This window comes from Suncus etruscus, chromosome 11, assembly GCF_024139225.1.
Source record: "Suncus etruscus isolate mSunEtr1 chromosome 11, mSunEtr1.pri.cur, whole genome shotgun sequence".
Classification (NCBI taxonomy): domain Eukaryota; kingdom Metazoa; phylum Chordata; class Mammalia; order Eulipotyphla; family Soricidae; genus Suncus; species Suncus etruscus.
Window position 1 is genome coordinate 51,206,372 of NC_064858.1, and position 14,505 is coordinate 51,220,876.

A 14,505-nucleotide genomic window follows, 5' to 3' on the forward strand; every position below is an offset into this window, starting at 1 on the left:
GAGAGAGAGAGAGAGAGAGAGAGAGAGAGAGAGAGAGAGAGAGAGAGAGAGAGAGAGAGAGAGAGAGAGAGAGAGAGAGAGAGAGAGAGAGAGAGAGAGAGGAGAGAGAGAGAGAGAGAGAGGAGAGAGAGAGAGAGAGAGGAGAGAGGAGAGAGAGAGGAGAGAGAGAGAAAGAGAGAGAAGAGAGAGGAGGAGAGAGAAGAGGAGAGAGAAGAGGAGAGAGAGAGAGAGAGGAGAGAGAGAGACTGATTTGATCAACCACAGCTAGAGTAGAGTAGAGGCCTCACATTGTGCCTGGAGCACTGCAGGAGCCAGAGATAAAGTGTTTTCTCTGAAAAGGGAAGAATTTTGAGAACTGATTGGTATCTGGATTTGCCATTTTTTGTTTATGAAGAGGGACAGTGAACAAAAATAGTTTGAATTTTATTTATCAGCCTTCACTGGTAAATTTTATTTAAGATAATATGGAAATATTTTATAGGTGAAAAAGTTTAATATAGATATATATTTATTAGAGTAAATGTTTTTTATAATAAAGCAACTTTCCTATATGTTCTAACTTTTGGGGGGGCTATACAGTATGGTATTCAGGTCTAACTCTTGGCTCTGTGCTCAGAGGTCACTCCTGATGGGCACAGACCATATGGGGTGCTAGGGACTGTACCTGAGTTGGCTGCATTCATGGCAAGTGTCCTACCTTCTGTACCCCAGTGTTTGAAATTTTTTGTTTTGTTTTGTTTTGTTTTTGTTTTTGGGCCACACCTGGTGGCTCCCAGGAGTTACTCCTGGTTCTGTGCTCAGGAATCACTCCTGATAGGTTTGGGGGACCATATGGGATGCCAGGAATTGAAGCTGGGTTAGCCTCCTGTAAGGCAAATACTCTGCCTGCTGTGCTATCGCTCTAGACCTACATTTTTTTTAATAACTAAAAATTAAAATTTAAAGTTACTCCTTATTGGTTAAGAAATACTCCTTTCCTGGACATAAACCTAATAATAGTGTCTATCTGTTTTGTCAGTTTTACAGACTCCAGATGTTAGCAAAAATATACCTAACAAAGCTCCAGTGAAACTAAAACAATCCAAAAGCCCTGATTGTTTTACAGGTAATTAAAATGGGGAAAATTTGTATTTCTAAAACTTGTGAGGATACTTTTAATGTTGTCTTGTGGATAAAATATTTCATTTCTTTTTTTTCAGAATTAACTGTAATGAATAAAATAGGGAAGAATAAGATATCCAGAGCAACTTTCTTAATTCAAAAAGCTCTTTTAATATTTGAGAAAGATGCAACCTGTCTATATTCAAAAGACTTTTTGATGGTAAAAATCTTTCATTTTTCATTTTGTTCTGATATTTCCTTATTGAAATGAATTATTTAATTTTACCAAAACAGTCTGCTTTCATTGATATTAGATTATGGAATTTTAGATTAATTGCTTCTAGTCTTCTGAGAAGAATAATCTGAAACAGGGGGAACTAATTGAGAACACGAGTTCTGAAGTCTCCTGAAATGAGAAACTCTCATTGTGTTCTCATTATTTTTCAGAGAACTACATTGGAGAGCCAAATAAAATATGAAGAATTTGAAAGAGGAAAATTCTAGATTTAAGTAATGTTATTTCAGTGTAATACATTATGTCATACATTATGGAATTGAAGCAATTTTGGTTAAGGAACCTTCTCTCAGATATGGCTAATTTATTGACCAGTCAACTTATTTTACAATGGAAATTGTTCTGTCTTACTCACTTATTATTAATTTTTTGAGTTTAAATTACTGAGGTTAACCATATTTAAGTTATAGGATTTTTATTTACTTATTATGTTAATGATACATTTATTAAAGCACCATGATTACAAACATGATTGTAATTAGGTTTCAGTCATAAAAGAAACAACCTGGGGCTGGTGAGGTGGTGCTAGAGGTAAGGTTAGGGTCAGGGTTAGCCTTGCAAGCGCTAGCCAAGGAAGAACTGCGGTTCGATCCCCCAGCATCTCACATGATCCCCCCAAGTCAACGGCAAGTTTTGAGCGCTTAGCCAGGAGTAACCCCAGAGCATCAAACAGGTGTGGCCCAAAGAACCAAAAAAAAAAAAAAAAAAAAGAAACAACCCCTTTAACAGTGCAACATTCCTACCACCAGTGCCCCCATTTCCCTCCTCCCCCAAACCCCTGCCTGTTTTCGAGACAGGCATTCTACTTCTCTCACTCATTAACATTGTCATAGTAGTTAGTGTAGTTATTCTCTTTCTCTAACTGCACTCACCACTCTTTGTGGTGAGCTTCGTATTATGAGCTGGTCCTTCTGGGCAATATTACAATAATGTCTTTTTTCTTAAAATCCAGAGATGAGTGAGACTATTCTGTGTCTCTTTCTCTTCCTCTGACTTACTTCACTCAGCATAATAGTTTCTATGTCCATCCATGTATGGAAAAATTTCATGACTTCATCTCTCCCGATGATACATAGTATTTCATTGTGTATATGTACCACAGTTTCTTTAGCCATTCATCTGTTGAAGGGCATTTTGGTTATTTCCAGAGTCTGGCTATTGTAAATAGTACTGAAATGAATATAGATGTGAGGAAGGCATTCTGGTATTGTGTTTTTGTGTATATCTCTAAAAGTGGTATAGCTCATATGGTAGCTCAATTTCCAGTTATTTGAGGAATCTTTATCTTGTTTTCCAAAAAGGTGGGACAAGATAGCATTCCCACCAACAGTGAATGAGAGTTCCTTTCTCTCCACAGCCCCGCCAGTACTGATTGTTCTTGTTCTTTGTGATGTGCGCCAGTCTTTGTGGTGTGAAATGGTATCTCATTGTTTTGATTTGAATCCTCTGATGATTATTGATTTGGAGCATTTTTTTTTCATTCATTTGTAGCTTTAAGCCATTTGTATTTTTCTATGAAATTGTTCATTTCTTCTTCACATTTTTTGATAGGATTAGATGTTTTTTCTTGCAAAGTTCTGTCAGTACCTTGTGTATCTTAGACATTAGCCCCTTATCTGATGGGATGAATAGTTTCTTCCATTTTGAGGGTGGACTTTGTATCCTACTCACTATTTCTTTTGAGCTGCAGAAGCTTCTCAGCTTAATATAGTCCCATCTGTTTATATAGTAACAACTGTGGTTTTCAGATTGAGAAGCAACATCATTAAGGCTTTTAAAGATGTAGTGACTAGGAAGATGCCAAGAAGGGACATTTATATAGGTCAGGGAACAGCAAATAAAGGTCTGAGTGGGGCAGAAGGACGATTTGAAGTCAAATGACATTCTGTGATCATGTGATCACTACTCACACACTCAACAAATATTTTTTGATTGATTCTAACTCACTTAGCAAATATTTATTGAAAGTTGCTTGTATAACTGGTATAAAACTGAGCATAGGGGATAAAGCCCAACAAAATTCTTTATTCACCAATATTGGTAGAATACCTTCTTCTTGTGGGCCCTGTTTTCAAGAATATCATCTGTAGCAATATTGCAGAGTAAATAATTGTTGACCTCTTACATAAATGCCTTAATTTCAATGGTGCCAGGAGAATTTTAATTCAATATTGGGGAATGTTTAAGGAAACATATAGAAAAGGTGACATGAAGTTTAATACTAAGAGAGAAGGAGAAGTAGCTAGAAAAAGATGAAGACAAGAAATGTAAAGTATATTATATGTTCAAAGGTTTGAATTCAGAATGGTGATAGAATGTTCCTAGTTCTATCAGTCATTCAGTGTGAAGCTGAAATGTAATCCCAAGGTGTAGGTGGTTTAGCAGAGAATGTTTAGGTGAGACCAGAGAGAAGACACAGTCAAATTGTAAGAAGTCAAGAGGTTTTGAATGCTTTCAGAGTTCAAGGATATTGGACAGATCAGTTTTCAAAGCATAGCAGAATGTCCTAGTGGTTTTAGGAAAGATATTTATTCAATGATTATTCCAAGGCTTAGATGGAATTTTCATTATGTTACTAACTCTGAAACTAATATTATACATTTAATGATCTATCAGTAAAATGTATTTTCAGCATTCAAATTGAGTAGTTTGGTGGCAGTGTTTTAGCTGACAAGGCCAACAGGTGATCGATCCTTATTACACAACTAGTGAGCATTTAAATTCTTAACAGATGCTGCTGTAGCCCCTCTTTGCCACTGCTTAACTCCTAGAGAACTTTGGAACTTCTATGCCTGTTACTGATAAAACATTTCTTTTAGAGCCATTTTTGTCAGGACTAAATTCATGGCTTCCCAGAGTCTAGAGATAGTAAAACCTCTGGGGTTTTTCCTTTTGTTTTACTATGACTCAATCTGTCTTTGTCTACTCATAAAATGCCCATTTCACTGTTAGATATCTGTCTTCCTGTCACGGAAACGGGGGAGCACCTTGGAGATTTGGGAATTCTGAAGTGTGCATGATCTTTCTATGTAGTTTCTCTATTTCAGAAGTGAAACAGTTTCAATTTTGGAAAGATTGCAAATATACTGCCCTCTTAGGATTGATCTGTGAGATGCATTTGGAGGCAGAAGAGATAGTATAGCTGCTAAGCTGCTTGGCTGGCTTGCAGAGACCATTGTCAAACATGATCCCTATGTGCAGAGCCACGAGAAAGCTTTGCAGGTATAATTTACAAATGAAAACATCAAACACAACCCAAAACTACAACAGCAGTGGCAACAACAACAACAACAACAACAACAACAACAAAAATCACTATAGAGACTTAAAAAAATTAATTTAGGGGCTGGAGAGATAGCATGGAGGTAGGGTGTTTGCCTTGAATGCAGAAGGACAGTGGTTCAAATCCCAGAATCCCATATGGTTCCCTGAGCCTGCCAGGAGTGATTTCTGAGTGCAGAGCCAGGAGGAACCCCTGAGTGCTGCTGGGTGTGACCCAAAAATGAACAAAAAAATTGATTTAGCATTGGTTTACAATACTACAGAATTTCAGGGGTACTGTGTCACATCCCTGGATTTGTATAATTCTCACTACTTCCACTTCGAAAATTCCAATATTGTCCCACCACCAAAATGACTCATTCCCCTTCTCCCTCTGGTAATTACCATCATTTTCATTGCATCTAAGAGTTATTAGATTATTTTTTGGTAGGGAGTTTACATTGAGTATCTAATGCCAAGGAGAAACAATGCTGAATATTTACTGAGAAATTCTGAAATCTTCTATAACTATCTCTACTCCTCAGTGGAATATTTTTTTAAAATCTGTGTTAAGATCTAATGATCAGTATTCTGGGAATGCATGCACACAAACAACAATGTAATGGTTCACATAATTGCCCAAGTTTCTTTCCTTAAAGTAGACAAATTTTTCTCCCTTGGCAATCATATTTTATTAGACTACATTATAGAATATTTTACATTATCACGATCTTATAATAAAATTATTCCCAAATCAGACATTGATGTGTCACCTGATGCTATAAAGAGGTTTAAAAAGCCTACTTTTCCTGTAGAGCTCTTAAATAATTCATACAGTTTTAGTTGTCAAAGTTTCCTGACATTGTGTTTCTGAATAATCTCATTAAGTATTTGTTTTATCCAGATCAATTGAATTGTCACAAATGAGGGATAAACCCTTGATAATGACCTGTTAGCTTTCCAAGTAAGACAGTTAGCTCTTTTCATGAATATTTGGATTTGCTTTTCCCATTGCTTGACATTGATTTGTGGAAGTACGTATTGACTTTTTAAAAATTATATCATAGATTTACTTAAGTGTCTTGCATCTGAGGTGACTCCGATCTTTTGCCATTGATTAAGTAGAACAGTCGTGATGGCCCTTAGTAGTCCTGCTCCTGGTCCACTCAGAGCTCATCTTCTGAACACTTAGCATCGTTATACATGTCATTTCTCACTGAGAATAGCCAGGATACCTCCACACAGTGCTAAAAGCAGGATTGTTTCATGCTGTTTTTGTCCATCACCTACATTTCCTGGACATCACTTTCAGAGGCATTCCTTCCTATTAAGATAAGACCTGCTAGGATTTTCTAGGGACTTTCTTCTTTTCTAGCCAAGATGATAACTGTTATGCCAGGTGAGTCAATGAGTTATCTGAATCTTAGACACAGAGTAAAATGAATAAAGTTAGTTGGCATTCTAGTTCCTATCCTGATTAGAGTAGCTAAAATTCTAATTCATAGATCTTCTTTTCTTACCTCTTGGATCTGCTTTGGGGCAAGTCTAGTTTTCTGCTGCTTCTGTTCAAAGAACCCCATCAAATGTACCTAATAACTAATCATACTGCTTTTTGGATACCAAACTCATTAATGATATAGATGACATCACTTACCAAATTATAAGGTCAGCTTTAAGTACTGTGGTGTAGCAGACTGCTTTTAAAAAAGCTTATGTAAATAGAGTGGTTTACAAAGTTGTTCATAATACAGTTTTATTTTCAGGCATTTATTTTTCCAATACCAATCCTACCACCATGTTACTTTCCCTTCACCCTTATCTCTGGTTTCCTACCCATCCTCTTAGCCTGCCCTCTAGCTAGGTGCAAATAATTTATTTTATATTGCTTTCTAACATTTTGTTAAATGGCAAATGGAATTGTTAAAAGTTCAGTAAAAGAAAATTTGTGAAGATTGTTATATTTCACATTGTTTGAGGGTTTACTGAACTGATTGTTGCTAGTTGAGCCTCCTGTACTTTTTTTTTTTTAACTTAATGAGTTTAGTTGGCTTCTATGCTGTTTTCCCGTTTAAAGCCCCAGCAGCTGTAGCCACATCCCACAACTAGAGTCCTGTAAACAATGGCTGAGTTTCAAGAATAATCTCAGAAGGGATACCAAGTCAAGCTGATTCAATTCCTGGTATACCCGTTCAGGCTGAAAACTGGTCCTCAGGAGAAAGGGACAGGGTGTACCGAGAATGGAGCTCCTGTAGTGAGTGGTCATGTATTGCACAACATCAAGTGCCTAGCATTCTTAAGGTACAGAATAGTCAGTGAATGTTAGCTGCTATTATTGTTATTATTATTACTCCTCCCCCTTTTTTCTCTACTCCTTCCCCTTTCCTTTTTCCCTGTTTACTTCTCCCCATTTCCTTGTCTCTCTTATTTCTCTGCATCCCCCACTTTTCCTTCCTTGTGTGTCTTCCACATTAAGAACTCTGGAACTGGTAGAAAAGCCTCGAGCCTTGGATCCACCTCATTCTGCTGTGGAGTGACCATGAACAGAAGTGTGCCAAACCTGGACAGATGCCCTGTTTGCAAGAATCATCACACGAATCCCGTAGCCCTGCCTAGTGGCTGCACCTTGTGTACTCAGTGTCAGCACCCCAAAGGTTCAGGGGAGACTGTAGTGTGTCCCAACTGCTCCTGGTCCTATAAATTGAATGAGGTCAGGTTCAATGCCAAGAGGGGCTTTCTCAGTGGGAAGGCATTTGCCTTGCATGCAGCTGATCTGGGACATACCCGTGTTCAATCCCTAGCATCTAGGAGTGATTTCTGAGTGCAGAGTCAGGAGTAATCCCTGAGCACAGCCTGGTGTGCCCCCATCCCCCAAAAGGAGGGCCTTTCTGGTCTTGAAGACGGGGGAGCTGGAGGCGGCTCTGAGCAGCATCATAAAGAACCCCAACATAAAAAAAACTGACAGTGCCTCCTCACACTGGACGAGGACACGGCCAACAATGTGCTGGTGGTCTTGGGGGACTGGAAGAGCATCTGCTGCATCTTGATGGAAAAGAACTGGAACTTGCATGCCGGGCGCTTCAAGGAGGCCCTGTGCATGTTGGGCATCCCAGTCTTCTTCTCAGGCTGCCAATATTGGGAATTGGAAGTGAGTGTCTAGGGCGGCTGGGACCTGGGCATGTACCAGGACTCAGTGAAATGTCACCAGATGGCCGTGTTGGCCCAACACCTGGGCTTCTGGGGGCATCGGCCTGCAGAAGGGGCGCTATATGGCTCACATGGTGCCCTCCACGGACCTGTGCATGAAGCTTGGTCTGCGGCATCTGGGCATCTACTTGGATGTGCCCTTCCAGAGCGTGTCCTTCCTAGACATGGCCAGTGAAGACCACATCTTCACCTTCACCAAGATCTCTACAGCCGAGAAGCTCCATGAGCTCTTTCTCTTCCCCAGGGAGGGTGCCCAGAGCAGCCTGTAGATCTGTGCTGTGGGCACATCTGAGCCTGACCCTGAGACGGAGACTGAAATTGGGGGTGCGTGTGGCCACGGAGACGGGGATGAGGAGCCTCCAGTACCATCGACTTCTGCTCCTGCCTCCACATAGTGGTTTGAAGTGCTGTCTCCCCACGACCCCCCACTCCTTTCCTTTCACTCAGTTCACTCCGACTCTCAGTTCACCACCCAGACCTTCACCTTCCTGTGTTCTGTTAGATAAGCTGTTGAGTCCGACTTCATTCACATTTAATTGTGCATATGGAGAAAAAAATGGAACTCCGAACTTGTGATTTTTATCATAAGACAATTTTACTTTGTGCTTTAGTTATACTTTTCTCCATGAACTACATATTTCTTTCTCCTAGACGGATCATATAAATTGTCTTTGATGCTCTACCAGATATCTATCCAGTAGTATTTAGAAGGCCATGTAGTGCTGGGGAGTGAACTTGGAACCTTAAATATGCAAGGCATGTACTCTTTTCATACTTGAGCCATGTCCCTGGCCTCTTTTGTCTATTTTCTTCACTGAAATCTTCCTTCCCAAGATTCTTGTATTTTAATTTACTTCTGAAATGTACATAATAGTGTTGAGAATCTAGAATACACCTCAGGGAGGCCTTCTAAACTAGTAGTTAACATGGCACTTTCTCATTCCAGTCTTTTGACAGTTGTTTACATAAGTAATCTCATACTTCAGATTGCATTACATATTTCTACAAGTGTTTTGCTGCTCTGTGGGTGCTAAGCCATTGTCAAATGCATTTCACATCAATCTTTTCTCCTAAGCACTGAATGACTTTTAAAAAGAGACAGGTCTCAGTTTCTCTAAAAGAAGCTCAGTTTTTCTAGTAGATAGAGACTTAGCAACCAGACCATTACACTTTGGAACCAAAACTATTGTTGCTGGCACATTGCAGCACAAGCCATTAATGAAAGAACATTTAGAATTTTCCTTCCTTGTGAATCCACATAAAGACTGTTTTCTGTTGAGATTCCTTCCCTGATTCGTTCCTGGTGACTATTAAAATTCTTTATTTTTTCAAGATTAATGGAAATTTCTAATATGGGAGGATAATATTTCCAATGATTTGACATGTCATAGAAAACCCATTGCTAACAAAATGTGACTGAATGAGGGAAGTAGAAAGCCTGAAAAAAAGAAAGAAAGAAAGAAAACTCATTGCTTTTCTACCTCTACTTAGGGAATTGTTACTGGATTTGCAATTGCAGATGTCCATATTGATGGCACTTACTTTTTTCACAGTTGATTTGGTTTTATAGAAAAATTTTCTTGCTCTTTTTAGGACTTATTTTCTTAGTGAATATACACATATTGTTTTGTTTCTTTCATAAGTTTAACTATTAGCTCCCATGTTGATCAGAGCAATTTATAATAACTAACGATCCCACAATCTCCTAGCATACAGCAATTGGAGAGGAAATCATAATAAATACTAGCCATTTCAGTAAGTATGCCATCCTGGTCATTACAACAAGAACATAAATAAATCCTCATTATTTTTATCCTGGAATCAAAGCCTCACACAAGAGCATTTGAGTGGCCAATTCATGCTCAATGATTGCATCTCCAAATGCAAAAAGGATTTATTTCCTCCTCCTGCTTTATTATTCTATTTATATTTTAAACTAATATTACATCATAACAAATAAGTGTCAGGGGTTGCGTTATTAATTATTTCACTTTCTTGAGTTCTGTTTCTTAGAACATGTTTTCTGATGTTTCTTCCTTTTCTACTTCTAGATTTAATGCTGAAAGACTTCTAAACATTTTTTTAAATTTTTTTTTTTTTTTTTTTTTTTTTTTTGGTTTTTGGGCCACACCCTGTGAGGCTCAGGGGTTACTCCTGGCTATGCGCTCAGAAGTTGCTCCTGGCTTCTTGGGGGACCATATGGGATGCCGGGGGATCGAACCGCGGTCCGTCCTAGGTTAGCGCAGGCAAGGCAGGCATCTTACCTCCAGCGCCACCGCCCGGCCCCTTTAAATTTTAAATAGAGTCCATCCTTGCCAGCACTGTGGGAGGGAGGATGACTTGAGTGTTAGGGGTTGAATATAATGCCTTATATATGCAAGGCATTTTCACTTCCACCTGAGCTATATTCTTGTACTCCTTATGTAATCACTTTCTTACTAGTTAAATCTTGTTAGAAACTTAATTATTTTGCTTATAAAGTTCATATTATAATTTAAATAGCTTTAGAGTTTACTTTAGATCTTATTATAAAATTGATCTGATTTACCTAAACCAAGGACATTTTTATTTATTTAATTTTTAAAATATAAAATTTTTAAGCACCATGATTACAAGCATGATTTAGTTGGGTTTCAGTCATAAACAGAATACACCCCCCTTCACCAGTGAAACATTCTCATCAACAATGTCCCCCCTTCCAACCTTTGTCTGTATTTGAGATAGGCATTCTACTCTCTCACTCATTAAGATTGTCATGATAGTTGCTAGTATAGTTATTTCCTTATATGCACCACTACTCTTTGTGGTGAGCTTCATATTGTGAGTCAGTTCTCTCAGCCCTCATCTCTCTTACCTCTGGGATTATAATAATGTCCTTAATTTTTCTTAAAACCCATACTTTTTCTTAAAACCTATACCTTCCCTCTGACTGATTTCACTTAGCATAATAGATTCCATGTACATCCATGTATAGGAAAATTTCATGACTTCATCTGTCCCTGAAGGCTGCATAATATTCTATTGTGTATATGTTCCACAGCTTTTTTTTTTTTTTAGCCATTTACCTGTTGAACTGAATCTTGGTTGTTTCAAGAGTCTGGCTATTATAAATAGTGCTGAAATGAATATAGGTGTGAGGAAGGGATTTTTGAATTGTATTTTTGTGCTTTTGGGCATATCCCTAGGAGTGGTATAGTTGGATCATATGGGAGCTCAATGTCCAGGTTTTATCATTTGTTTGTTTTTTTGTGCTACAACCAGTGACGCTCAGGGGTTACTCCTAGTTATGCACTCAGAAATCGCTCCTGGCTTAGGAGACCATATGGGATGCCAGGGGATCAAACCATGGTCTGTCCTAGGCTAGAGCATGCAAGGAAAATGCCTTACCACTTGCGCCACTGCTCCGGCCCCAATTTCTAGTTTTTCTTTGGAATCTCTATATTGTTTTCCATAAAGGTTGGACTAGATGGTATTACATTCTCTCCACATTCCCACCAGCACTGATTGTTATTGGTCTTTGCAATGCGTGCTAGTCTCTGTGGTGTAAGATGGTACCTCATCATTGTTTTGATTTGCATCTTCCTAATGATTAGTAATGTAGAGCATTTTTTCATGTGTCTTTTGTCCATTTGTATTTCTTCTTTGAGGAAGTGTCTGTTGATTTCTTCTCCCCATTTTTTGATGGGGTTAGATTTTTTTCTTGTTAAGTTCTGTTAGTTACTTGTATATTTTGGATAGAGGTCCCTTATCTTATGGATATTGGTTGAATAATTTCTCCCATTCTCTGGGTGGCTTTTGTATCCTAGGCACTACATTCTTCGAAGTGCAGAAAGTTCTCAGCTTAATATAGTCCCATTTGTTTATCTCTGTTTCCACTTGTTTGGAGAGTGCAGTTTCCTCCTTTAGTATCAATGTCATGAAGTATTTTACCTATATGTTGTTCTATATATCTTATGGTTTCAGGCCTGATATCAAGGTCTGTAATTCATTTTGATTAGACCTTTGTGCATGGTGTTAGATGGGTGTTTGAGATTGCTTTTTTATGCAAGTGGCTAATCAGTTGTGCCAACACCACTTGTTGACAAGGCTTTCCTTGTTCTATTTTGGATTTCTTGCCCCTTTATCAAAGATTAGATGGTTGTATTCCTGGGGAACATTCTCTGAATACTCAAATCTATTTCACTGATTTGAGGATCTGTCTTTATTCCAATACCATGCTGTTTTAATAACTATTGCTTTGTAATACAATTTAAAATTGGGGAAAATAATGCCTCCAAGATTTCTTTTCCAAAGGATTACTTTAGCTATTCTTGGGTGTTTATTGTTCCAAATGAATTTCAGGAGTGTTTGATCCCCTTCTTTGAAGAATGTCATGGGTATCTTTAGAGGGATTGCATTAAATCTTTACAATGTTTTGGGAAGTATTGTCATTTTAATGATATTAATACTGCCAAACCATGAGAAGTGTATGTGTCTTAATTTACTTATGTCCTCTCTTATTTATTGAAGCAGGCCTTTGTAGTTTGCTTTGTATAGGTCCTTCGCCTCTTTAGTTAAATTGACTCCATGTTATTTGAGGTTGTGCAGCACTAATGTGAATTGGATTGTTTTTTTGATGTTCATTTCTTTACTATCATTATTAGCGCATAACAAGGCCATTGACTTTTGCATGCTAATTTTGTAACCTGCCAGTTTGCTATATGAATCTATTGTTTCAAGTCACTTTTTGGCAGTCTTTAAGGTTTTCTAAATATAGTATCATGTCATCTGCAAATAGTGAGATCTTGACTTCTTCCTTTCCTATCTGATGCCCTTGCAATATTTTTCTTGCCTAATTGCTATGGTAAGAACTTCAGCACTATGTTGAATAGGAGTGGTGAGAGTGGGCAGCTTTGTGTTGTTCCAGATTTTAGAGGAAAGGCTTTTAGTTTATCCGTTGAGAATTATATTTGCTGTTGGCTTGTGGTAGATTGTCTCTATATTGAGAAAACATCATGTACGAAGGTAAAATCCAAATGGATTAAAGACCTTGATATAAGACCTGAAACCATAAGGTATATGGAACAACATGTAGGTAAAACAATCCATGACATTGAGACTAAAGGCATCTTTAAGGAGGAAACTGAACTCTCCAAACAAGTGGAAGCAGAGATAAACAGATGGGAATATATTAAGCTGAGAAGCTTCTGCACCTCAAAGGAAACAGTGCCCAGCATTCAAGAACCACCCATTGAGTGGGAGAAACTATTCACCCAATATCCATTAGATAAGGGGCTAATATTCAAAATATGAAAGGCACTGACAGAACTTTACGAGAAAAAAACATCTAATTCCATCAAACAATGGTGAGAAAATATGGACAGACACTTTGACAAAAAATAAATACAAATGGCCAAAAGGCACATGAAAAAGTGCTCCATATCACTAATCACCAGGGAGATGCAAATCAAAATAACTATGAGGTGACATCTCGCACCACAGAGATTGGTGCACAAGCAGTGCTGGCGGGAATGCCAAGAGAAAGAAATGCTTATCTACTGCTGGTGGGAATGTCATCTAGTCCAACCTTTATGGAAAATGATATGGCAATTCCTCCAAAAACTGTAAATTGAGCTCCCATATGATCCAGCTATACCACTACTAGTGATATACCCTAGGAACACAAAAATACAATACAAAAATCCCTTCCTTACACCTATATTCATTGCAGCACTATTTACAATAGTCAGACTTTTTCAGTCTTTACATGACTGAAACCCACCTACAATCATGCTTGTAATCAAGATTTTTTTTTTTTTTTTTAGTTTTTGGGTCACACCTGGCAGTGCTCAGGGGTTACTCCTGGCTGTCTGCTCAGAAATAGCTCCTGGCAGGCACGGGGGACCATATGGGACACCAGGATTCAAACCAACCACCTTTGGTCCTGGATCAGCTGCTTGCAAGGCAAACGCCGCTGTGCTATCTCTCCGGGCCCAGTAATCAAGATGTTTAAATAAAGATTATTAATAAAATAAAAAAATTTGAAAAAAATGCCCTTCTTGATGAGGGCTTTTTTTTAAAATAAAGAATGGTTGTTGGACTTTCTCGAATGCTTTCTCTGCACGTATTGAAATGACCATATAATTTTTCTTTTTCTTTTTGTTGATATGGTGTATCATGTTGATGAATTTATGGATGTTAAACCATCCTTGCATTCCTAGGATGAAACCTACTTGGTAGTGTTGAATGACCTTCTTGACAAGGTATTGGATTTTATATGCCAGGATTTTGTTGAGGATCTTTGCATCTGTGTTCAGTGGGGATATTGGTCTGTAATTTTCTTTTTGGCAGAATCTCTGACTGGTTTTGGTATCAAGATGATATTAACTTCATAAAAACTATTTGGAAGTGTTTCTATTTCTTCAGTTTTGTGAGAGAGTATGAAAAGGATGAGTAGTAGTTCCTCTTGAAAGGTTTGAAATAATTCATTAGTGAACTCATCTGGGCCAGGGGTTTTGTTTTGGGGAAGACTTTGGATAACCATTTTAATTTACTCAATAGTGATGGGTTGTTTCCATATTTTACCTCATCCTTTTCAGCCTTGGAAGATTATGAGTGCAAGAATTTATCCAATTCTTCCAGGTTCTCGTGTTTCATGACATAGA

At 38.1% G+C, this 14,505-nt stretch overlaps 1 protein-coding gene across 1 annotated transcript in view; it reads left to right on the plus strand.

Annotated features, from left to right (window-relative positions):
* Positions 1–14,505, plus strand: part of CFAP54 (cilia and flagella associated protein 54) — a 443,326-nt gene that overhangs the window by 130,950 nt on the left and 297,871 nt on the right. Inside the window, exons 18-19 of the mRNA XM_049782938.1 lie at positions 1,019–1,105; positions 1,200–1,321. Of these exons, the coding sequence (XP_049638895.1) occupies positions 1,019–1,105; positions 1,200–1,321 (209 nt within the window). The remainder of the gene's footprint in view (positions 1–1,018; positions 1,106–1,199; positions 1,322–14,505) is intronic.